Source organism: Rhincodon typus, chromosome 2 (assembly GCF_021869965.1).
Source record: "Rhincodon typus isolate 14 chromosome 2, sRhiTyp1.1, whole genome shotgun sequence".
In the NCBI taxonomy this organism is placed as follows: domain Eukaryota; kingdom Metazoa; phylum Chordata; class Chondrichthyes; order Orectolobiformes; family Rhincodontidae; genus Rhincodon; species Rhincodon typus.
Window position 1 is genome coordinate 19003123 of NC_063333.1, and position 27537 is coordinate 19030659.

Genomic DNA, 27537 nt, shown 5'->3' on the forward strand with positions numbered 1-27537 from the left:
TGCTTGAGGGGTGATGTGGTGGTCATCCACACTGTGTTTCTATGTTCAGAGTTCTAACATGGTATAGTTTCATTCTTGCAGCTGCATTTACTATAGCAGTCAGTCAATCAGGCAGGTGACGACAGTAAAGAGGCAATATACTTCCAATAGTATCTCACAATCTCTGCCCACGTGTGCTCAGAAGCTGAGATAACACAGTGTGGAGCTGGAGGAACACAACAGGCCAGGCAGCATCAGAGGAGCAGGAAAGTTGATGTTTCTGGTCGGGACCCTTCTTTAGCTTCCTCTTTTCATTTGTTTCCACTATCTGTACCGTGACGGCTGGCAACATTCGACCTGGTGCACAGCTGGTCTTGAAATACAGTACCAGCAATGCTAATAGAAGTTCGGGCAGCAGCAAGTACTTCCACGACTAGTGAGCACGTGTTGGCACAGCATGGCACCATAGTGGCATTGAGCATAAATAAACAAGTTAGCAGCAGAGAAATGAGCTCATGGAGCGATATCCTCCATGAAACTCTCCAAACAGACACTTTTCAGATTTTTGGTACAATTCAGCCCAGGCTTTCTGATCGATTTGAAAATCTGTGCCTGTATTATTTCTTCCATTTACTCTCAATCTGTTTTCTCCCTGTCTCCTTTTTTTTTTTTTTTTTAAATTTATGCTTGGCTGTTCTCTAAAACTTTCCCAAACTTCCGGCCTATCACTAATTTTCTCAGCATTCTCTGACTTTTATTTCAATACGATACCATCTGCTGGATACTAAACATCATTGCTCTACTTGATGATCTACCATGGCTTCCATTCTTCAAAAATACCTATATTCATCAAATGCCACAAAACATCTACGCTCTAGACAATCAAGCAAGATTGTTCTACAGTTTCACCCTCCTCATCTCAGTTACCTGCTCCAAACTGCATGTGCTCACACTGCTCCTTAGACACCAGCCTACTTCCCCACCAGTAAAAGATGATCGTTCCAGCTCCATTTATCTGTGTCCCACAACATGCTACCTTGCCTTCAAAAGATTTCTTTTTGAACCTACCAATGTGACTGCTTTTGCCCCTCCTGCTCTTCTTTTGCTATGCAAATCAATATTTACTGGCCCCATGTCTTTCTGAATGCTGTGAATGCAATACAAATGTATGCTGATATAAATTTATAACAGCAGTATGGAAATAATTTATTAAGCTCAATTAATAAAATGGGAAGGGCTTTCAGGACAAGAACTTTTATCATTTAAAAACTGTTTCCTCTGGTAGCAACAACATGCTGAGAAAATGTATACTATTCTTGATATCTTCCAATTAATAATTTCTGGCCATATTTGAAAGCATTCAGTCACAGTCCAGAAGAAAAGTGTACATGGAATCATTTTCAAGTAGATCTGCATTGAGCATGAATAATTTGAGTATGTTAAACTTATCCACATGGTCTGTTCCAAAATCCACATTTTCAAGTTATTAATAGTGAGTGGAATATACGTATCTAAAAGTATTGGCTTACCCAATTTCATACAGGCAATTACTAAAACTGTTTCAAAGTGCTCGTTTATTGTGTTAAAGAAGTTACAAATGAAGCAATACAAGCTTTAAGAAAAATGTTTTTCAGTCAATCAGCAAAAAGAAAGGTGTGGAAGCTCAATGAAGCAGGCACTATAAACTAATTTCAAAGATAATTAAATGCTTTTGCATGGAGTAAAATGACTTAGTCTGATTAAAAGATGAGAAGATGTCATCCTTTAAAAAGGAAACAGATTTGTGGGAATTAATGATTTTTGTCTATTTGCAAAATGTGTACACATGGCAGAATCTGGTCTTGAAAAGTTCAATTTTGGTGGCATAAAATAATCAGGTTTTAATTTTAAAGGTCTGATATGGAAAATTTGAAACCTAAATGCCTACACCCAGAAAAGGGGTTTGAAAGAAAAAGAGGTCTTGCAACTTTAAGGTAACTGTCATCACAGGGTGCACTCAGCAACTGCAATGGTAAGTTTGTAAAAGTGATTACCTCTGCATAAATAGGTCGCAATTGCTAAATGGAATCCTGCAAGGGCCTGTGCTAAGTTCTCAACATTTCACAGTTTCCATCATTGATACAGATAACGGAATTGAAGGCATGGTGTTTAAATTCGCAGATGACACCAAGATAGGTAAGAAAGTACATTGGAAGACACAAGGAACTTGCAAAAGAATATAGATAAGGTTGACAGAGGGCAAAGTTCTGGCATATAAAGTATAATGCGGGACAATGCCAAGTTGTTCATAGTAATAGGAAGAATAAAACAGCAGAGCATAGGAACGTAAAAGTAGTAAGCCATCCAGCCCAGTGAGCCAACTCCACCATTTTATACAATCATGATTGATCAAACACCTCAATGCCTTTTACCCATTCTGTCCTCATAACCCTTTGTTACCCACACTATCCCCATTACCCTTCACAATGTTACCCAACTATCCCCATAAACTTCACAATGCCGATGCATGTCTGAGTATCTTTAGAAGGTTGCTAATCAATGAACGAGCTATCGCGGCCCTGTGAACGCCAAAGATTCACAACCTAAGTAAAGAAATTTCATCTCATCTTTATCCAAAATGGCACTCCTCATTTTAAAATTTGCACCCAGTTCTAGACTCCACAATCAGGGAAAACATCTTACCTACATTCACCCTATCTATCCCCTTTAAGCAGCTCACCATCACATTCACAAGGGCAACTAGTTGTGGGTAATAAATGCTGGCCAGCCAACAAGGCCCACAACACACAAATGAACAAAAAAAAGTGTTCTCTAAGTTTCAATGCTATCATCTCTCATTCCTTAAAACTCTAGAGAAGATAAGCCCAGTTTGCTATCTTCATTCAACAGTCCTGCCATCCTGGGAATAAGCCCGAGGAAACTGTGTTGCACACTCGCTATGGAAATAATATCCTTTTCAAGGTAAGGAGACCAAATCTATACACAGTACTCCTGCCTGTATAATCAAGCTTCTACACAACTGAATAAAGACTGCGTTACTCCCACATTATTTAAACAGAGAACAACTGCAGAATTCCAAGGTGCAAAGGAATTTGGGTGTTCTGGCACCTTCACAAAAATGGTAGCATGCACGTACAGCACACAGTCAAGGTGGCTAATTGGATGCTAACCTTCATTAAAGATAATTGAACATAAAACTAAGAATGTTGCATGTCAGTTACACGGGACATTGGTGAGACCACATATTCTATACTGTATACAACTTCAGTCTCTTTATTTAAGGAAATATTTAACTGCATTAGAGGCAGTTAGATCCTTCTGTTTAGAGATTTACTAAATTGAAACGGTTTCACTGGAGTTCAGAAGAATGAGGAGTGAGTTATTTAAAATGCGTAAGCTCCCAAACAGTTTTGACAAGGTGATGTGGAAAGGATGTTTCCTCTTGTAGATCATTGGAGAACTTTGGGCTACTGTTTGAAAATAGAGGTCACCCTTTCATTACAGCGGCAAGAAGATTTTATTTTTGAGGTCTCTGCATCTGTGGTTGTCTGCTTCAGATGGTGGAGGTGGGTCTTTGAATATTTTTTAGGATAAAGGTGAATAGATTCTCAGTAGGCAGGGGAATCAAGGATTATCTGGGGTAGATGGAAATATAGATTCTGAAACAAAAATTAGCCATGATCATACTGAATAGCAGAGCAGGTTCAAGGGGCTGAATGGTCTAATTACATTCCTATTTCTTATGCTTATATGATTCAAATGGAAGTCTACTTCTGGAAAGGCAGACATTTGTTCAGACTTTAGTACATACTCATCAAGCAATTATAATTGAGGATTATCTTCATGATGACATGCATGCTACAGAATTGTACAAATGGAGTATTATTAAGGTAGCAGTTAGTTAATGCGCATATGATTTTTACACACCCCCCGCTCCCCAAACACAAGAACTTAGAGCAGAAGAAACTGGGACCCGAGTCGACCATAGAGCTACTCAAGTTATTTAATACAATCTTGGCTGAATTCTGCCTCAAATCCATTTTCCTGCCAGTCACCTTTGTGTCTTAATTTTCTAGGCAGACCAAAATCTGCCCTTCCCCATCTTAAATATACTGAACATCTGAAGCATTGACAGTTTTGAGATGCAGCATTCAAAAATTCTCACCTTTTGATTGAAGTTTTGTACCTCAGTCATACATGATCAACTTCTGTGACTAGAACCCCTTTATCCTAGATCCCCTAACTAAAGGGAACAATATTTGCATCTGTCCTGTCAAGATCCTTTTGGAATCTTTTGCAATGAGATATGCTCCCAGCATTAGAACAGAGGCTTGGCTTAAATCAAGTAAATATTAAGATGATGTTCTATTTAGAACCTTGTGCAAGACCGCAAACAAACAATTTTGTCTAGCTGTCAGAAAATACATATTCTAAGCAGATTATCCTCCTGTAGAACTACGGTACAACCATAAGATTGTAAGGAACAGGAATAAGCGGTTGAACCCTTCGAGCCCACTCCACCATTCAACAGGATCGTGGCTGATCTGAGTTTCCTCATATCCATTGTCCTGCCTTTTCCCAGTAACCCTTGATTCCTTGATTTAGCCCTCAGAGCTCTGTGGCAAAAGAAACTTGCAAGGACTCTCAAACTTTAAAGAAGAAATTCTTTGTCATCTCAGTCTTAAATTTGCTCCCCTCTATTCTGAGGCTATGCCCTCTGGTCCTCTACTCTCCCATGAGGGGAAACATCCTCTCAGCATTGACCCGATCAATCCCTTATAAACCCTACCTGAAGTTTCATTACAAAACCAAAGTAGTAGGGCTGCTTTCACAATCAAGAAATCTTCCCATCCACCTCTACAGCTCATTCTGGTCACCAACAAGGATCTAATGTCAAGGAATTGAATGTGTGCAACATTACAGAGATAAGTGGATAACATCACATGTATTTACATAATTAATAAAAGTCTATAAAAAGGTGAAGTAACAATTAAAAACTGGTAGACATAAACAATCTGGAACATGCGATTTACTTGCAGAGAATGAACGCTATTGTAGTTGAAATGTTACAGGACCAAACCATGAAGGGTTTCCTGCTATCATAAATTGAAATTTGATGCATCGCAAGAAAATAAAGGCTCACCTCAAAATAATGACTTGAGATCATTGATTTTAATACCAATGTCTATCCTTAGTCATATGCAATCTGACCCAATAGCAAACTTAATTTTTGAAATTATAAAACATCACACCATAAAACTACTTTATTTTTTATTAATTTGTACTTCAAGTTAAACAGAACATTTTTTTCCTGAAGCAGCATCTTTCTTCCCAACAACTTTCCAATATGGTTAGTATCATCTCCCTTCACAAGACAAATGAACAGCAAAAATTGCATGTGCTATTAACACAAAGCAGTGCTTCCGTAATCAGTCTTTAACAACAATTTATGGATCATCAATGAGGAGAAAACAAGTTTTAAAAAAATGAAAGAATGCAATGAAACAAGCTGACAAAGCAGACTTCTACTTCCTACTGATTTTGAAGTCTCTTTAATATGGGTCTGATACAAATTAACTTCAATGAGCACTACAAAAAAAAGTCATCTGGTCGTAAAATACAGTACATGGTCAGTTTTATGTAAGTTTGCCAAAAGGGATGCAAACCAGGACAATCTCAAACTGCGACACAGGATTGAAGTGAATTAAAAAACCTTTTTTTCTCATCCATTGTGCTGTCTTTTTGCTCAGGTTTATAGACATTTTGAGCACCAATATTGGCCTTTTCACTTCCATCTGGTGGATCTAATTAATTAGGCAAGGAAATCACTGCAATTTTCATACTGCTCTTTTTATTAATAGACTTTATTTTCCCCAAGCATTGCACTTAGACACAAACTCACAGCTGCTACATTTGAGTTGTGTTTTGTAATGTCTGGATAATTAGAATAATGGGTTAGGATGCTGATGTCATCTGACTGTTGATGAACATGTGGATAATATCACGCTCAGATTATGTTCACAGATTTATACGAGCAAAATGTCACAACACAGACACTTGTTCTGCATATAACTAAAATTGATAAAATTGACAAGCTCATAACTGTGTATCTGGTGTTGCTTAAAGACTTCAGAAATCGGATCTTGACCCAACTGTTCAACGAATAATTGACAGCATTTTTCAATTTACCGATAAAACCAGTTATAAATTTTAGGTTTTGCCAATCAATTCAACCACCACTGATTAAGTAGTTTCCTACTTTGGTTTCATACCAAATTGTCGCATTAACAAGTCCAAAGAAAACTGAAATATAATTGTATATATTTATGAAACCTCAGATGCATTAATGAATTTGTGAAGTGTTTTGTTTGTATAGAGGACAGCTCAACACCGCAATTCATATTAAAAGCCATTTGTTAAAATACAACTTCATGTCTGGTTTATACAACCATAACTTTTGCATGGTCACAGTTAACACTAGCAAGAAGAATCTAGGTCACAGAAATTCCAGATAATAAAAGTTAAATTCTAAACTCAGATTGTAATTACTATTATATAATCAGAACACAAGCTCCAACTATGTAACTACAGGAAGAAAAAGAACAGGTCTGAATTGGCCAGATCTACACTATAAGATTACAATTCCTGGAAGTACAGCTAAATACTTTTACATCCTGCTTTGCAAGCAATAAATCCATTGTTTTCTTTAAAAATATAAGTTTTGAGTGATACTGGAAGGAATCTAGTTGAACAATAATTTGTCATCACATTTCATATTCCTAATTAGAATCTTTGAGAATAACTTTGACTTCATAAATCTCATTTCTTTATCAGAGTACAAAAACAATAAAGTCGTGCTTAACTTTTATAAATTCCAGGTTAGACCTCAACTGAAGTAAGTTGTCCAATTGTATGCACCATACTTCAATCATGCAAAGGCACACAGGTGAGTGCAGACATATGTCAGAAGCATAACAGGAAGACAGCCATCAGTTATAAGGAGAAACTAGAAACGTTGGCAGAATTCTCATTAAACCAGTATAGGTTACAGGGAAATTTAAGCAAAATACTCACAATAATGAGGGTTTAAAATGGTGTAAATAAAGTTGAACAGTTCCCAATGGCAACAGGACTAGTAACCAGCAGTCACAGGTTCCAGTAGGTGGCAAAAATAAAGGACCAGAGGAAAGAGGAGGAGATGATTCTTAAAACATAATCGAATATGATGGTCTGGATGTCTTTGAAGCATCATTGATGTCGTTTTTAGATCACAATTGGCAAAATTGGAAATTTCAAGAGTAGCAGGAGATAAAGGCTATCAAGTCAACTTAGAGAAGATAATTTTGCATCAGCACACAGACCAGTGAGGCCACAATCAAACAGGGATGATTCTGAGGAGATAGAAAAGCCAATTGTCAAGGCAGACTTTTGGGGCTCAACACTAAGTAATTCACGAGCCTGGAAGCAAGGTGCATTTCCAGTAGATTAACTTTTGAGTTTTGAAACTGCTATGATCTCGGCAGCAAAATATAAGATGAGCAGGAAGAGACTGCATTGGTCTGTTGAGCTGGCTGTGGAATTCAACACAATCATGACTGATCTTGGATTTGATCTGTACTTTCCCAACTTCACCACATCCTGTCTTTCCTTGAGACAGCAAAGATCTGCATCACAACCTCAAATACGTTGAACTGCAGCGCATTCAATATCCTCAAGGGTACAGAATTCCAAATATACACAATCTTTTAAATGTAGCATCTCCTATGATCCCCTTTCCAAATGACTGCTATCCTGAAACGAGACTCACATGAAACTAAATTCCCCAGCAGGTGAAGCAAACTCTATCTACCTTGTCAGGGCACATATACAGAGATGGAGTTGGTTTTTAATCTCTCTCGTGCATTTCTGGTTGGGGACAACAGATGGGTCTTGCACCCATGCCACTTTATTCCACTTCACATGTGCTCAGTATAGGGATGTAGCCAACAGAAGATGGTTCAGTACTTTTCCTGCATTGCAGCTCTCCCTTTGGAGGTGTTTCTCTTAAATTCCTTAAGATCTTTCAAGATGAAAGTTCCATGAACAAGATCAAGGTTAAATGCAATCCACATAGGAATTTTCCAGACAGACACTAAATTACATTCTCACCTGTCTCTCGTTTTGCATGTTCTTTTCTTTCTAAAATAAAACCTGTACTATTTAAAAATTGAAGTAACCAAGTCCATAACTGATTTCAGGGCATGACAACCGTCACTGAACTGTCTACGGCATGTATATCCTTCCTGACAAGGGGATCAAAGCTATACATAGCATGCTGGGTGAAGTTACAGCAAGGAATCATAACTACAAAACTGAAATCCCCTTGTAATAAAGGGCAACAGACTATTTGCCCTCCTGATTGCGTCATGCAGCTACATGACAACAGTCAAGAACAAGGACAACCAGGTTCCATTGGACCTGAACATTTCCAAAATGCTCACCATGTAAAAATTATTCCACCTGTTTACTTTTCCCTTCCAACCCAAAGTGAAAAAGTTGACGCATCACATTATATTCTGTCAGCCATGTTCTAGCCCACTCATTTAACCTGTCCAAGTTCTCTTGAACTCCTTGCATCATCTTCAAATTGCATTCTCACTGTCTCCGACGCATCTGCTCCCAAGATGAGGTGTTCCACCCCTGAAAATCCCAGATGTCCTCGTATTTCAAGGACCGCAACTTCACGCCCCCACCCCTGCTTTAGTGGTCAAAAACGCTCTCGATCGCATCTTTTGCGTTTCCCGCACCTCTGCCCTTACACCCCCTCCCTGCAATAAAAACAAAGACAGAATCCCCCTTGTCCTCACGTATCACCCCACTATACTCCGGATTCAACACATCATTCTCCGCCACTTCTGCCACCTACAATCTGACCCCGCAACCAAGGATATATTTCCCTCCTCACCCCTATCTGCCTTCCGTAGGGACCGCTCTCTCCATGACTCCCTCGTCCACTCCGCACTCCCCACTCGCCCCACCACCCCCGGCACCTTTCCCTGCAACCGCAGGAAGTGCTACAGCTGCCCCTACACCTACTCCCCCCACCTCCATCCCAGGCTCCAAAAAATCTTCCACATCACAGATGTTTACCTGCACATCCACTAATGCAGTCTATTGCATCTACTGTTCCCGCTGTGGCCTCCCCTACATTGGTGAGACCAAGCGGAGGCTCGGAAACCGCTTTGTAGAGCGCCTGCGCTCGGTTTGCGACAAATAACAACACCTTCCAGTCGCGAACCACTTCAACTCCCCCTCCCATTCCCTGGGTGACATGTCCATCTTGGGCCTCCTCCAGTGTCACAATGACGCCACCCGGAAACTGAAGGAGCAGCACTTCATATTCTGCCTTGGGAGCCCACAACCCAATGGTCTCAACGTGGACTTTACTAGCTTCAAAATCTCCCCACCTCCGGCCTCATCCCATGACCAACCCTCCCTCTCAACCCTGCCACCTTGACCTGTCCATCTTCTCTCCTACCTATCCGGTCTTCCCACCTCACTGACCAATCCTGACCACTGCCTACCTGCACTCACCTATCGCCATCCCACCTACCTTCCCCAGCTCCACCCACCCCTCTCTATTTATTTCAGAGCCCCCTTCCCCCTCCCCCATTTCTGAAGAAGGGTCCCAACTCGAAACGTCAACTTTCCTGCTCCTCTGATGCTGCCTGGCCTGCTGTGTTCCTCCAGCTCCACACTGTTATTGCATTCTCACCCAGTTTGGTGTCATCAGCGAATTTTGAAATAATACAATTGGTTTCCTCTACTCACTATTTTTCTAATCAACATATTCAGAGATGTTATTACACACTGCGGGAGCATATGAGACTTGAACCCAGGACACCTGGTCCAGTAGGAGGGACACTACCACTGTACCTCAATGGGCCTGTGATCACTGGATTCAGAGTCCAGCATGCTAACCATTACACCACAGAACCCGCTGGGTCTGCTTTCCTTTTTCTCCTTCCTTTTTTACACCATTGGAGCAAATGGGACTTGATCCCAGGCCTCCCAGTTCCGGTGTAAGCATTATACACATTGTGAACAGTTTGAACTCAAATAACTCCAGAAGCCGGTATTCCATCACCAACTTACCCTTTATTTACATGTGGGAAGTCCTTGACACTGATCCAGTTCCCTCAGAGCCAGCTCTCAGTGAATAGGATGTCTGACACTCCTGTTGTTATCTGTCAGCCAGAGCTCCACGACTGGACCAAATTAACAGCCCCATTCATGGTATTCGTATTCCAAGAGGTCCACCTGGCTAACCTCGTTACAATCACTATATCCCACCCCTTCCGAGTCCAAGAATATTGGCTGGTTCTTTTTTTTTGGTAGTTCTTCCTAGGGTGTTTTTGCACTGGGTCAGGTTCCTGTAACTCTGTCGCTGATACGGGCAGCATGTAACACACTGTAGCTTGCTTCTTGCACCCAGAGCATCTCAGAATAAATTCAAATTCATTCTCTTCTTCCAGGGGAAAAGGAGTCGAGGCAGTGTCTTCCGCATGTCCATCTCAGATTCAGTGGTATCTTCAACACTTGACAGAGAGGGAGAACCCACAGGTTCTGGAACTGGTCGGAAAGGCTGTCAAGGAGTCAGGCACGTTTGCAGTCCCCATACGTGTTCAGAACTGTCACACCTGCCCAAACTTTGTATATCGCTGGACTTGACCTCACATCACCCATGCCTCTTACCCATGCAAGGCCATTCCTGTAATTCCTACATTAAACGTCATCCAGTGAAGTAAACTCACTCTTGCTGAGTAGAGTCTTGTGTGTGCTACTGGCGTTCCTGATGCTGTTTAGTAAGTTGGCGTGGCATAGCGTAAGTGGAAGAACCTGATTTTAAACTGTGTCTTCTACGTCTAGATGCTGCCATGGTGGGGAAAGTGTCTCCTCTCTGTATGAGACCTCTAAGCTCTCTCTAAATCTTGTAAGCTTCGTTAAGATCACTTCTCAGTCTTCCTAACTCCAATGAATTTAGGCTCAAACTGCTTAACTATTTCTCATAAACCCCTTACTCCCTATAATCAATTTAATGAACCTTCTCTGAACTGAAATTAAACTGAAGTTAAAGGTGGTCAAAACTGTACATTGTACTGTGGTGTGGTCTTAACAACATCCTATATATTTGTAGCAATATTCCTTTGTACAGTAGCATTCTGTGATCTCTCAGCATTTCAGTAATATTCTGCTGTTCTATTCTTGCCACATTTTCCCACATTATACTCCATCTGCCAACAGTTTACCTACTCACATAACCCACACGTGTCCTTTATCAGACTCCTTGTGTGCTCCTCACAACTAACTTACCTATCTTTGCCATTCTCAAATTTGGCTGCATTATAACTAGTCCCTTCATCCAAGTCACCAATACTGATAAATAGCTAGACTCCAGCACTGATTCCAGTAGTATTCTACTAGTTACAGTTTGCTAACCTAAAAAAATGAATTTATCCAACAAGTTTCTTGTTGTATTAGCAAGGATATAGGATGGGTTATCTGTTACCCTAAAAACCACAAGTTCTTATCTTGTGCTTTTCTGTGGCACCTAATTACATGCCTATCCATCCTGCTTTTTGTATCCTCAAAAAAAAAGTGCAACAAATTTGTCAAAATATTTTCCTTTTACAGAAAAACTATCTTGACTCTACATAATGCTATTGTGTTCATAAATGTAATATAACAGACTTCTTAAAAATGAATTCCTGCATTTTCTGAAGAATCACCAGACTCAAAACATTAACTCTGTTTTCTTTCCACAGATGTTGCCAGACCTGCTGAGTTTCGCCAGCAATTTGTTTTTGTTTCAGCTCCCGGTTTCTGACATATTGGTGCAAAAGCCCCAATGAACTGAAACCTTTTACCTCCAGTCTTTTAGCTTTGTCTCTGATTTTTATTCATTCGTGGGATGTGGGTGTCACTGGCTAGACCAACATGCATTGCCCATCCCCAATTGTTATTTAAAGATGTTGAGCTGCCTCCTTGAAAACCATTGCAGACGGAGGGGTGTAGGGACACCCACAGTGGTTAGGGTGGGAATGCCAGGATTTTGGCCTAATGAGAGAGGGAACAAAGTCAGGATAACGTGTGGCTTGAAGAGGAACTTGCAAGTGATAGAGTTGCCATTCATCCTTCTAGATCACAGAGGTTGCAAGGCTGGAAGGTGCTATCAAAGGAGAGATGAGTTACAGCAGTCCATCTTGTAGATAGCATACATTTCTGCCACCAGGTGCTGGTAAAGAAAAGAGTGAATGTTGAATGTGATGGAGGGTATGCCAATTAAGCGGGCAGCTTTGTCCCAGATGACGTCGTCAAACTTCAGTTTTATTGCAAGCGTACCCCAGTGCCGAGTATTCATTCCATCATAATCACAAATTATTCATCACTGGTGAGTCAAGAGGAAAGCTTCTTGCTGCATAATTCCTACCTTTATATCTAATCATTATTATCTTTGCCTTGTTGTTTATATGGCTAGTCCAGTTCAATGTCTAGTCCACCTCAACCACAACCACAGGATGTTGATAGTGTGGGATTAAGCACTGGTAAAACAACTGAATGTCAAGGGGACAGTAGAAACTGCCGATGCTGGAGAATTTGAGATAACAAAGTGTAGAGCGGGATGAACACAGCAGGCCAAGCATCGTCAGAGGAGCAGGAAAGCTGACGTTGCAGGTCGAGACCCTTCTTCAGAAATGGGGGAGGGAAGGGGATTCTGAAATAAATAGGGAGAGAGGGGGAGGCGGATAGAAGATGGATAAAGGAGAAGATAAGGGGAGAGGAGACAGACAGGTCAAAGAGGCGCAGTTGGAGCCAGTTAAGGTGAATGTAAGTAGGGAGTTAGGGAGGGGATAGGTCGGTCCAGAGAGGACAGACAGGTCAAGGAGGCGGGATGAGGTTAGTGGGTAGGAGATGGGGGCGAGCTGGGCTGGTTTTGGGATGCGGTAGGGGGAGGGAAGATTTTGAAGCTTGTGAAGTCCAAATTGATACCCTTGGGCTGCAGGGTTCCCAAGCGAAATATGAGATGCTGTTCCTGCAGCTTTCGGGTGGCATCATTGTGGCAATGCAGGAGGCCCAGGATGGCCATGTCGTCCAAGGAGTGGGAGGGGGAGTTGAAATGGTTCGCGACTGGGAGGTGCAGTTGTTAAGTGCGAACCGAGCGTAGGTGTTCCGCAAAGCGGTCCCCAAGCCTCCACTGGGTTTCCTCGATGTAGAGGAGGCCACAACAGGAACAGCAGATACAGTATACCACATTAGCAGATGTGCAGGTGAACATCTGCTTGATGTGGAAGGTGAGGGGGGAGGTGTAGGGGCAGGTGTAGCACTTCCTGCGGTTGCAGGGAAAAGTGCCAGGGGTGGTGCGGCTAAAGGGGAGTGTGGAGCGGACAAGGGAGTCACAGAGAGAGTGGTCCCTCTGGAAAGCAGATAAGGATGGGGAGGGAAAAATGTCTTTGGTAGTGGGGTCAGATTGCAGATGGTGGAAGTGTCGGAGGATGATGCGTTGGATTCGGAGGTTGGGGGCTGGTACGTGAGGAATTCTGTTTTGGTTGTTATCGCGGGTAGGGGGTGTGACAGATAAGTTACGGGAAATGCGAGAGACACGGTCAAGGGCGTTTTCAACCACTGTGGAGGGGAAGTTGCGGTCCTTGAAAAACGAGGACATCTGGGATGTCTGGGAGTGGAATGCCTCATCTCGGGAGCAGATGTGGCAGAGGCGAAGGAATTGGGAATAGGGGATGGCCTTTTTGCAGGAAGGTGGGTGAGAGGAGGTGTATTCTAGGTAGCTGTGGGAGTCGGTGGGCTTGAAATGGATATCAGTTTCCAGGTGGATGCCAGAGATGGAGATGGAGAGGTCCAGGAAGGAGAGAGAGGTATCAGAGATGGTCCAGGTGAACTTAAGTGGGTGGAAGGTGTTAGTGAAGTGGACGAACTGTTCGAGCTCCTCGTGGGAGCACGAGGTGGCGCCTTTTTATCTCTGAATGTCAAGGGGAGACAGCTACATTCTCTTGTTCGAGAGATGTGTGATGTGCCACACATCAGCCCATGCCTAGATATTTTCCAAGTCTTGCAGCATAAGGCCAAGCTGCTTTGGTCACACATGGTGCTGAACATTGAGCAGACATTTCCTTCCGTCCAGTTTTGACCTTATTGTGAATGTAAGGTCAGAGAAGCAGCAGTAGGAAATGATTAGGCTATAACGCTACCTTGAGAAACTCATACGATGTCATCATGGAACCAAGATAATTTGCCTCCAACAACCGCAAACACCTTCCAGGGCACAAGGTATGACTCCAACCAGTGAAGAGGTGTGCCCTGACTGTCGTGACTCCAGTTATGTTAGGCTCCCTGGTGCCACTCTCTAACAAATGCTGCCTTGACATCAATAAGTAGTCACACTAACTTCATCTCTGGAATTCAACTCTTTTATCCATGTTTTAGACCAAGGATGCAATGAGGTCAGGAGCTGAGGGGCCCTAGTGGAACTCAAACTGAGGGTCACTGAGCACATTAGAGAACTAAGTGCTGCTTAATTGCATTGCTGACAACCCCCTTCCAGAATTATGCTGATGGTACACAGTAGGCTGAGAGTCCAGCCAACTACTGCTCTCTGTGCTGCCTTTAGTGAACAGAACATACCTGGAGAATTTTCCACATTGCCAGGCAGATGTGAGAGTGTTGTAACTGTATTAGAACATCTTGGCAAAGGCAGATGGTTCTGCAATACAAGTCTTCAGTAATATTGCCAGAATGTTATCAAGATTCCATTGCTTCTGCACTATCCAATGCCTTCAAAGGATTCCTAATATCATACAGTATGAATCAAATTGGTTGAAGACAACCATGTGTGATGGTGGGGTCCTCAGAAGGCCAAAATGGATCATTTAGTTGGCACTGCTGATTGAAGGTGGATGTGAATACTTCAACCTCATTGACTGCACTGACGTGCTGGGCTCCCCCATTGTTAAAAATGAGGATATTTGTAGAGCTGCCCACCTCCTGCTTGTTCGTTATCCACTATCATTGACAACTAGATGTTGCAGGACTTCAGATCAGATCCACAGATGAAATTGGCAATTCTGTAATCGATGTTCTGCTGTTTCAACTTTTTAGCATGTAAGTAGTCACATTTCATCACTTCACCAGTTGACATCTCATCCTCAGTTAGGTCCAGTGCTCTCCTGACATACCCTCTTACACTCTTCACTGAGCCAGGGTTGATCCAGCATGATGGAGTGATTCAGTTTCCACAGTGACCATGCAGTAGACATTCCTGCCAATACTGTAACGGATCTGATAAGGTAAAACTGATGATTGAGAGGTCAGGTTTTCCCTCTACACCTGCCATAGAATCTCTACAATGCAGAAACAGGCCATTCAGCCCACAGAATCTGCTCTGACCCTCTGAAGAGCAATCCACCTAACCTGCACATCTTTGGACTGTGGGAAGAAACTGGAGCAACGAGCGGAAACCCAAACAGGCATGGGAAGAACATCCAAACTCCGCACACTCAAAGCTGGAATCAAACCCAGGTTCCTGATGCTGTGAGGCAGCAGTGCTAACCATTGTGCCAGTCTACCAGCTCAATCTATAATGGCATGGGCAAGCACTTCTGATGGTCCACATTGAAGTCCCAAGCAGAGTACATTCTGTCCTCTTGCTATGCTCAGTGCTTCTGCTGTGTCAGATATTTACAGCACAGAAGAGAAGCCCTTTGGCCCATTGCATCCATGCTGGTCAAAAACAATCACGTAACTATTTTAATCCCATTTTCCAGTACCTGATCCATAGCCTTGTCTGTCTTGGCATTATAAAAGTGTACATCTAAATACTGGTTTAATGGTACAGGGTTTCTGCCTTGGCCACACTTACAGGCAGTGAGTCTTCGATTCCTATCGGCCTCTGGTAAAAACAGCTTTTCCTCACATCTCATCTCAATCTTTTGCCCCTCACCATAAATCTGGTCATCGATCCCCCCATCAAGTGGAAAAGTTCCTTCCTGTCTACCCTATCTATGCCTTTACAATTTTAGACATCTCAATCACATCCTCTCTCAATCTCTCCTGCTCTAAGAAACACAACTCCAGTCTGTCCAATCTCCCTTCAAACTCTCCATCCCAGGCAACATCCTGGTATGGTTGTTGACTTGCTCGCCGAGCTGGCTTGTTTTTGTTCAGATGTTTCATCACCATGCTAGGTGACATCATCAGTGGAGCCTCCGATGAAGTGATGTTGTTCCACTCTTGGAATTTATACTGTCCGGTACGTTATGGTGAGTACTGTCATTTCCGGTTTTGATCTGTATGGGTTTGTATATGGGGTCCAATTCTATATGTTTGTTGATTGAAATATGACTGGAGAGCCATGCCTCGAGGAATTCCCGTGCGTGTCTATGTTCGGCTTGGGCTACTACGGTTACCCAAGCCCAATCCAAACACAGACACGTACAGGAATTCCTAGGAGGCACGGTTCGCCAGCCATATTTCAATCAACAAACGTATAGAACAAATGATGATGTCACCTAGCATGGTGACAAAATGTCTGAACAAAAACAAGCCAGCTCGGCAAGCAAGTCAACAACCTCATCCACAACCCGAGCTACAGATCTTTGCCAATACTTTAAACATCCTGGTAAATCTCCTCTGCACTCTCTCCATCCCTCATCCCTCACATCCCTCCAAAATATGGATTCCAGAACTGGACACAATACTCTAGCTGTGACCTAACCAACATTTTATACAGTTCCAGCATAACCTCCCTACTCAAACTCTATGCCTCGACTAATAAAGGTAAGTATACTACATGCCTTGTTAACCACTCTATCCACCTGCCCTGACAACTGAAGGGACCGGTGTTCATGCGCACCAAGACATCTGATCCTGGGTGCTTTGCAGGGTCCTACCATTCACAACATATTCACTTGCCTTGTTTTACCCTGCCCAGTGATGTTCAACATAGAGGAGAAGCATTGATTCATCAGTCAAGGAGTGGGCAGGAGATAATAATAAACATTATCCTTGCCCACAGTTGACTGGATGCCATGAGACTGCACGTGGTCCAATGTCAATGTTGAGGACTCCCAAGACAACTCCCTCCCCACTATATAACACTGTGACACCACTTCTGCTGGGGCTATTCTACCAGTGGGATAGCACACATCATGGAAAGGTGATGGCTGTTACTTTCCCATTTTGAATCTCGCCTCCAGGTGCAAGAAGGATTTTGCATGGTTGGGTTTGCAGTAGTCATTTCTAGTGCCCAGGTCAATGTCCGGGGGTCCACTCAGTACTTTTCCTTACTTTGCTTTAATGTAATAGGTCAATACAAGTGAGTGGCTAGCTAAGCCATTTTAAAGGGCAATTAAGAGCAAACCATGCTATGGCCTGAGTCACATCTATGTCAGACTAGATAAGGACAAGAGATGTCCTTCCCAAAAGGAAATTGGAGAACCTGTGGGTTGTTTTGCTGACAACAGCTGATACTGGTCCGTCACATGGTCTCCTTTTAATGTTGGTTCATTTTGCTGAATGCAAATTTCACTATCTGCCATGGTGGGATTTGAACCCATGCCACAGAGGATTAGTCTGCAGGTCTGATTACTCTTCCACAAACAATGCCACTTTCCCACCACTCCCCAGTTCTAAACACTGCTTACCCAATACCAAATCGGTGTGTATTTCAAGTAGAAGTCCAAAATGATTACATTCGAGGTTCTGCATTTTCATTTGTACCCTGACTTGTTGCTCTGCTGAGAGAACATATCTCGTCTTACTTGTGTAATCTGTTCCTACATGTGTCACCACAACAGGATTGGCCTCATCCCATTTTAAGAACAATCCAGACTTGAAGAGATAGCTTAACCCTGGCATACAACTGACCTATCCCAATATGTTTTTACTCCCTCATTTCAATGGTGTCCTGGACCAAATTCTATGGTCAATTTGTTTAATTATCCTGAAATCCTGGTCATCATCCACATAGCCAGTGGTTACCTCATACTTATGGTTGAAGTAAAAGAATTTCAGCTACTCTATCACTACACACTAGATGCCCATAACAGCCTGATACTGTCTCTTCAGTCAAATCACCCTGTTCCTGATCACTGGCTGACTATAACCGTTTTCTTCACCTCAGAGGTCCAACTGCCTCATAAAACAAAGTGCTCAGTTAATTACCCCTCTCACCAATGCCCTGCAATGTCTGAAACTCAGGACACGAGTTCAGCAACTCTGAGCCAAAGCTACAGACATTTACCACAGACTTAGCAATGCATTCCAGATTCCCACATTTCAGTCATTGCATAGCACCAACCCAGTCACATCTGTACGAGTTTATTAATCCCCAAAGACTGCAGCAGATCAAGAATTGAGCTCACCACCTTCTCAAGGATAATGAGGAATGAGCAAAAAATTCTGGCCTAGTCAGCAATGACCACATCACAACAAAGAAAGAAACAGTATTGATTAGTTAAGTCATCACTAGATAGTTAGCTAAAGCAAAGCAAAAAGTTAGTCTCCCAGCATGCAAAAAGAATACTCACCAGCAACTGAAGGAAAACAAAAGACGAAAAGCAACTCCTTCAACTTCCCAACTTGGCACTTAGTTCACAAAGAACTCTGATCTCAGGTTATTCTACGCTTCACCACTCACAGTTAGCCTAATCCGAGATGAGGTCCTCAGCTGTATCTAAAAGAGGCTTTTCCTTTAGAAACAATGTTTAGTGATCAACACAAATATCACCTTATGCTTTCTGAAAACTAAATAGTGTAGGCAAGTCCAAAAGGAGTCAATCCTCTTCAGCCCACAATGAAAACAAAGTATTCTTGATCATGACTAGAACTTACTTGAAAAAGTGGTGTCAAGATGCTAGTTTTTTTTTTGTTTGGGGTCAAGACCTCCTATCTTACTAATGGTTTCAATTCGCAGATGTGCAGATGAATCTTAATTCTATTAAGCTCTTTTACAAATGGTGACAATTAGAAGTTATTATTTAAAACAAAAGAACATACCTTCTTTGATCCAGCAAATCCTTCAGATTCCAAGAAAAAATAGGCAAAAGGCATCAGCACGAACAGGGAAAGGTTGGAGAACAAGGATACAAGATTCCACAGTCCTAAAGTAGACATGATCAAAAATATTTTGCATAAATAAGGGGGTATGCAATAGACTGAGGCAAAAAAAGGTTTATACAGTGAAATGCTTTTAAACCAATTTCATCAGCTGCAGTCTCCATCACTAATTCACAACTTTCTTCAGGATATAAAAGGGCATGGTAATATACAAAATAATGAGTGACAACAGAACTAAAGTAAATTTTACCAGCTAAAAACAGTGTGCCAGTTTACATGTTTACAAATTGACATGTTCAATATTATCCTAATGAGAATTTTTTTTTTTAAAGAATTAGAACATAGTACAGTTCTAGGTTCTAATTCTTCAAAAAATAAAATTCTCATTAGGATAATATTCTAATATGATTCTCCAGTTTGATCTTCCATCAAAATATGGATATTGTTGCACAATCAAATGTTAGGACCTGTAGGATGAGATGGGAACCAAGAAATCTATATGCACTTCCAACAAATATAGCGGTGGCACAGTGATAAAATTGGACTAGTAATCTGGAATCAGAAACTGCTGTTTTGCGGACAGGACCTTGAATTCCACCATGGAAAGGCAGTGAAATTTGAATTCAATTTAAAAAAAATCTGGAATTAAAATTCTGTCTAACAGCAAATCCGTAACTACTGTTGACCTGGCTGACCAATATCCTTTAAAGGAAAAAAAAAATCTGTCTCTTCTTTACCACATCTGGCAAACATGTAAATCCAGACCCACAGCACTATGGCGGCACCCTCTCAAAGAAGCAATGATTCATCAAGGCAAGTCTGATAAGTTAAGACAAATGAGATCCCTTACAGTTAGGAGCTAGAGAAATTATAATGGGGAACAAGAAAACTGCAGAAGAATTGAGCACAAGTTTTGGTTCTGTCTTCACAATAGAGGCCACAAATAATCTCCCAAAAATGAGAGGGAACCAAGAGTCTAGTGAAAGGGTGAAAGTGATGGAATTCAGCATGACTAAAAGATCAATGCTGGGCACATTAATGGAGTTAAAGGCTAACCATCACCAAACCATGTCATCTATATCCCAAGTACTAAAGGAAGTTGTCCTAGAAAAACTGGATGCATTGGTGGGTGATCATCTTTCAAAATTGTATGGATTCTGGAGCAGTTCCTACAGATTGCAGAGTGGCAAATATAATACAACTATTTAAAAAAGAAAAACATACTAGGGCTACATTCAGAGATAGCAAGGACTGCAGATGCTGGAGTCAGAGATAACAAAGTGTGGAGCTGGAGGAACACAGCAGACCAGGCAGCATCAGAAGAGCAGGCAAGTTGATGTTTCAGGTTGGGACCCACCTTCAGAGAAAAAAAAAGGTCCCAACCCAAAACCTGAACTTTCCTGCTCCTCTGATGCCGCCTGGCCTGCTGTGTTCCTCCAGCTGCACACTTTGTTATCTGGGGCTACATTCACCATCTTCCAATTTGTAGGAAATGTTCCAGAGAATCTCAGACCAGTTAGACTAGTAGTGGGAAAATGCTGGAATCTATTGTAAAAGACACGATAACAGAACTGGAAAGCATCAACAGGACTGGGCAAAGCAGGCATGGGTTTATGAAAGGCAAATTATGCTTAACACATCTATTGGAATTTTCTTTTCAGGATCTACCAAGCAGAATAGATAAGGGACAACCAGTGGATGTGGTGCATTTTGATTTTTGGAATGCTTTTGTTAATGTCCCTTACAAGGGGTCAGTGGGCAAAGTTAAAGCACATGTGAATGGGGGTAATATGTTGAAAATGATTGAGAATTGACTGACAGACAGCAGAGAGTGGAAATAAATGGGTCTTCTTCCAAGTGGCAGGGAGTGACAGAATAGAATAGAATATCCTTCATTGTCACGTGTATTCAATAAACAAAATACAGCGAAGAGTGTGTACCATCGCCACTTACATAGGCACCACATATTAATTTAGAATGAAAAGAGATAACTTAGAGTCCAAATTGTCCTTCTCTGCTGCTACGCCATGCCGCTGCCGAGAGTCCCGCTCCAGGCTTCTCATCCCATGCCATGACGCCATCAGGGGCCTACTCCATCAGTCTCACTCCAGGTCCGACAGACCAAACGACCGATTCTGCAGGCACACCTGAAGCCACCGCTCCGGAGCCTGTCAAAGCCTCCTTCTGGGAAAGAGCTCGCTCCATCAGGTAAGTTTGAGAAAAAGGGGAAGAAGGAAAAAGAAAAAGGAGAAAATGCAGACAAAGAGGACAAGCCCGGGCACAGAAGCCCATACACTGCCTACTCCGCCGCTATCTTATTGACATGTAGAAAACCGCAATGATCAGTGCTTGGACCCCAGCTAGTCACAATATCTATAAATGAACTAGATCAGGAAATCAAATGCAACATTTCCAAATTTGCTGAAAGCACAAATGTGGGTGGGGTTGAGTGTTGGGAGAAGACAAGGAGCCTTCAAAGTGATTTGACAGGTTGAGTAAGTAAGCAAACACATGGCAAGCAATTAGGAAGACAAATGGTATACTGACTTTCATTGCTACTTCTGAACTCAAATCCTCTTGCATTACCTTACTGCAGTTATTCAGGCGTTGGCAAGGCCACACCTGTAGTATTGTGGTGATTTTGCTCTACCGACCCAAGAAAGAATATACTTATCCTAGAGGAAGTGCAGAGGTGATTTATTAAGCTGATACTGCAGGTGGCAGGACTCTTCTTTGAGGAGAGATTAGTTCAACTGGGAACACATTTATTACAGTTCAGCTGGGAACACATTTATTACAGTTCAGGAAGATAAAAATAGATCTGATTGAAACAATGAATTTTTAAACAGGGTAGGACATACTGGATGCAGGGAAAATGGTTTCCCCAGCTGGAGAGTGAAGAACCAAGCTACAGTCTCAATACAGGTTACAGCATTTAGGACGGAGTTGAGAGAAAATGTCTTCACTTAAAACAGTAGTAAACTTGTGGAATTCTCTACCACAGAAGCATGTAGAGGCCATGTCAGTGAATATATTCAAGACTGAGATCAATTCTTAGATCTTAAAAGCATCAAAGGGGTGTGGGGAGAATGCATGATTATGGCACTGAGATAGAGGATCAGCCATGGTCCTACTGAATGTGAGGCATGCTTGATGGGTTGTGCAGCCTACTCTTGCCTAGAACGGCCTAGTTTCTATGTCTTTATGTCAGCATGGATTTGTTAAGGGAAAGTCAAAACATGTTTTGACAGATTTGAACAATTTTTTGAGAAACGAACAGGAACAATGATAAGGGTAACGCATTTGATGTGGTCTATATGGACTCAATGGTAGAATGGTCAAGAAACTAAGAGTCTATGGGATCCAAGGCTAAGTGACACATTCAATCCAAAATTGGCTGAGGGGCAAGAAGCAGAGGGTAATGGTAGAGGGATGTTTGTGACTGGAGGTCTATTTCCAGTGGAGTTCCACAGGGCTCACTGCTGGGGTCCTTGCTGTTTGTGGTGTGCCTTACTGACTTGGACTCATATGTAGGGAGTATAATCAAGAAGTTTGTGGATGACATGAAAATTAGTAGTGTGGTAAATAATGAAGAGAACAGCTGAACACCGTAAGTGGATAACTGGACTGCTCAGGGGGGCAGAGCAGCAAAAAAAAATAAAAAATGAAATTCAACCCTGAAAAAGGGCAGTTAGGAAGGCCAGGCAAGGCAAGGGATTACACTGAATAGTAGGACTCCGCAAAATACTGAAAGATCAGGGCAACCTTGGTGTGAATATTCACAGATCCCTGGAGGTGGCACATTAAGGAAATAATGTGGTTAGAAGGTTTGAGAGATCGTTACCTTTATTAGCTGAGGCTCAGAATATAACAGTAAGAAGGATATGTCGCAATTATATAAATATTGATTAGGTCACAATTGGAGTATTGCATGCAGCTCTGGTCACAACATTATATGAAGGATGTGATTGCACCCTCTTCTGCACAGGGAAGAAATACCAGGATGCTGCTAAAAGTAGCTACAGAGGTAGTTCGATACATTGGTTGTAATTTTTCTAAAAACCTTGTATTCTGGAGGAGTGCTTGACAAATGAAAAGCTGCCAACGTGACACCTCTATTCAAAAAGTGAGAAATGCAAAACATAGGTAATTATAGGCCGATTAGCCTAACATCAATTGTCGCAAAAATGTTGGAATCAATTATTAAGTAACAGCATCACATTTGGAAAATCATAATCCAAATCCAGCAGAGTAAGCATGGCTTAAAGAAAGGCAAATCATGTCTGACTAATCTGTTAGAGTTATGAGGAAGTCTCCCCCAGAGTGAATAGGGGTGAACCAGTAGATGTGTTGTACTTGGACTTTCAGAAGGCATTTGACAAAGTACCTCACAAAAAGATTTTGTCAAAACAGCATATGATATTGGACAGCATATTGATGGATACAGACTTGTCAAATGTACAGGAAACAGTGAGTGGACGGGGGCGGAGGGGGCTGCTTTTTCTGGTTGGCAACCTGTAACCAATGGCGCTCCACAAGAATCAGTGCTTGGATCAAAACAGTATTACTCAAGTGCTGAAAACCAGTAAAAAGCTGCAAAAGAAAGGTTGGGGGCGGGGGACCGGGCAGATCAAGCAGCAGAGTAGGAGGAAGAGAGTTAACATTTCGGACCGCCTTCATCAGTAAGTGTGGCGGGGGTCGGGGGGTGGGGAGAGGAGGGCGCACGGAGGTGGGTGGTGGTGGTTACTTGTGCACAAAACACAAAGCAGAGGCGCAGCAGGTAATCAGGAAGGCTAATAGAAGGGAGCACTGGAATATAACAGTAAGGAATTCTTACTGCAATTGTACAAGAAGCTGGTAAAACCACATCTGGAATACTGTGAGCAGCTTGGGTCCCCTCGTGTGAGGAAAGTTATTATTTCATTGGAGGCATCTCATTGAAACATATACAATTCTTAAATGCAAAGGCTAAGAAGATGTTTCCCTGATGGGAGAGTTTAAGACTAGAGGGCATAGTCCCAGAATAAAAAGGGTGCCAATTTAAGTCCAAGATAAGGAAGAATTCCTTCTCTCAGAGGGTTGGTAGTCTTTGGAAGTCTTTGTCACAAAGAGTGGGTGCAGGGTTCTTCTCTATCCTTAAGGGCTGAGATAAACAGATTCTTGATCTGTAGGGGAAGCAAAGGTTACAGGGAGACCGCAGGAAAGTGGACATGAGGAATATTGAATCAGCCATGATCCTACTGAATGGTGGAGCAGGTTCAATGGGCTGAACAGCCTACTCGAGCTCCTATTTCTTCTGAGGGGTATAGACAGAATTGATAAGAAGGCACTTTGTCCATTAATGGAGGAGTCAACAACTGGTCGGCATAGATTAATGCTATGAGGTAGAAGGCCAAGAGAAGTGTTGATGAGATTTTTTTTCCCACCTGGCGTGTGATGGCAGTATGGTACTCACTGCCTGAAAGAGAGTGGCTGATGCACTAAGTCTTATGACACTTCAGCAGTATTTAGATACAACACATAGCCTATAGCCTTGAAGACTATGGCAAAAGGTTTGGAAAAAAGTGGGGACTAGAGTCAGATCTTTGTTAACCAGCAAAAGAAACAACAGAAACCAAAAGAACTGCAGATGCCGCAAATCAGGAACAAAAACAAAGTTGCTGGAAAAGCTCAGCAGGTCTGGCAGCATCTGTGGAGGAGAAAACAGAGTTAACGTTTCGGGTCCGGTGACCCTTCCTCAGAACTCAGTTGAAATGACACAATGGGCCAAATTGCCTCCTTTTGTGCTGTGAACATCTAGAAGTCTGAGTCTATGAAATGGCCTAGCAAACCACTCAATTCTAGACCAATTACTTGGAAGAAACTTTCAATACTGCAACCCCACATCACAACACTTAAACCCTTCACACAAAATTGTCTTGTGGCTGCTAGCAGATCATTGCAAAACAGAGCTCATCCACTCAATGGTCTTTCAGGCTGCCTTACTCCACTGGCTATTCCAGACGTAGAACTAGCACGTAAAACACAGGTCCTATTTAACCTGGATTTCATTTTCTGAGCTTCCATGGATCACCAGCTAAACCTTCCATTAATTTTTCTCAAACAGAATATGATGGAAGAAAACTTCATGGAGTAAAACCATGTTGACTGCATTTGGCTGCACAATGTCACCTAAGCGACTCTATACTGTTTAAAACAATAGAACTGATGGAAGGTAATGAAATTTGGGGCAAATTCATCAACAACTGATGTAAAGATCATGAACAAGCAATACCTCTGGCTGTAATTGTACAGATCTGTGGTAAGACCTCAACTGCAATGCTGTGCACAATTTTGGAATCAATGTAGAGTTTGTGGGATGCAGGAAGCTGGAGATAATGATGACAATCTTCCTCACGTTGGAAGTAGAAAAAAGGCAGCAGCTCACTCAACAGCAAAACACCAGGGATATGGTGTAAGGTCCCATCAGCATGACATTATCAAGGAATAGAATCAAACCAAGCAAGAAAATGGGGCAAGCCAAGCAATAAAATGTGGCCAAAGATATGCCTTTAGATGCTTTCAGAATTAACAGTACTGATAAGAAGAAAAGCAAACACTGAAGATGCTACTGCTAAATTGGGAAGAATGCAAAGAAGGTCAGACGCACTCATTTAAACAGGGATCATACATTTAAGGACTGAGGCAAGGAAAGTGAAGTTGGCATGGAGGCAAAAGCTGACAAAAACAGAAGGGCAACAGTAGGCAGCTTTGAGCAGGTTAAGTGAGATCATAGTGCTCGTTAAACCAATGAGCAAGTTTGTAAAAGGGTACCATCAACAACACAGTTGCTTGGTGATTCAGAACTGAATGCTAAAAAGAAACAAAGTCAAAGCTTTACATATTGCATTGATCAAGATTGAAACATAAGAATACCAACATTAGAAAGGAATGAACAATTGTATATCACGAGAAGAGAGTGGCAAGTAGCCTGTCTATACTTGGGATGGAGATACGGCAATGAACTGCTTGCTAACGGTCAACATTAATAAACTAATTTAATTCCAATCAGGCAAATCAATTCTGATTGGTCATAGCATGTGGTGCATGGCCTGCTCCACAGCTCTTCCCTACTGAAAAAGGCGCCAGGTTTGAAAATATTCCATTTGCCTACAGAAAGAAAACAAAGTAGTGAGAAAATATGTAGCTTCTAGCAGATGCAAATAAATCAGAGTTCAACCCAATCATAAATTGGTTTCTGTCCTATTTGGGCACACAATTAGGATTATTTACTAAATGCAGTACAACTGCAGAATCAAATCACCTCCAACACTAGACACTGTATTCCAAGTTTTGCAAGAATGGATTCATTGAGCACAACGGGCACACTTCCCACCATGAACAGTCAAGGGAATCATTGTCTGAAACGGTTCACCAGCTAGAAGGACATATGTGGCATCACAGGCACTGAACCTTACACCATATTAATCAATTGGGTGGTAGCTAGATCATCATTTTGGATTTACGGCAGCATCCCATTGGTAGAACACACCATGAGGATATTGGTAAACACCAGCATTAATACACAAGTGGCAGCACAAGTTGAATTGGCTTCAATTGATGCTCAAATTCTTGAGTCACTTTCCCCTTACAGGAGGATCTTGGTTAGATTGGACAACTTGTGGAGCCAAATGTCGAGGCTCGAAGATAGTACGCAAGTTGGCACAAGGTACAGTGTGCAATGATTTGATAAGAGTAACCAATAATCATGCAGCCTAATTTTGATGTGTGACCTCAGCATCAAGATTACATGGCAAGCAGATAGTTAGGGCCTTATTCACAAGTTTGCCAATAAAGTTGATCTCTTAGCATCTGAAACCGTAGAAATCCCAATGTATATGGCCTGTAAAATAGGCATGCAGTAAATTGTTGCAGAAAATTCACTGGCAGATACACATTGATTTCCATTTTTGCTACATTGCCCCCAAACAAAGATTGCAAAATCTACAATAAAATTAAATATTTTTCATTAGCTGCAATCCAGAATTATCAAATTCTTCACTAATCCAGAATGTGTCTCAACTTTGCTTCAACAAACATCTTATGGGACAAAGCAGCCTTCTCAATTGGCACCCCATCCACAAACATGTACTCCTTCCACTACCACTGCTCAGCAGCAGCAGTCTGTACCAGCTACAAGACGTACCACAGAAATTATCCGAAGATCCTAAGGCAACACCTTCCAAATCCACTCAGATAGTAGGAACTGCCAATGCTGGACTCTGAGATAACAAGGTGAGGAGCTGGATGAGCACATCAGGCCAGGCAGCAGAGGAGCAGGAAAGCTGACGTTTCGGGTCTGGTCCCTTCTTCAGAAATGGGGGAGGGGAAGGGGACTCTCAAATAAATAGAGAGAGGGGGAGGCGATGATAGAAGGTGGATGGTGGAGCAGATAGATGGGAGAGAAGACAG

At 42.0% G+C, this 27537-nt stretch overlaps 2 protein-coding genes across 3 annotated transcripts in view; one reads left to right on the plus strand and one right to left on the minus strand.

The window, feature by feature from the left end:
• Window positions 1-19125, minus strand: part of LOC125486602 (limb region 1 protein homolog) — a 105547-nt gene extending 86422 nt beyond the window's left edge. Inside the window, exon 1 of the mRNA XM_048614770.1 lies at window positions 19027-19125. Coding sequence (XP_048470727.1) covers window positions 19027-19080 — 54 coding nt within the window. The 5' untranslated portion in view covers window positions 19081-19125. The remainder of the gene's footprint in view (window positions 1-19026) is intronic.
• Window positions 1-27537, plus strand: part of nom1 (nucleolar protein with MIF4G domain 1) — a 198335-nt gene that overhangs the window by 90206 nt on the left and 80592 nt on the right. The gene's annotated exons all lie outside the window — the stretch shown is intronic.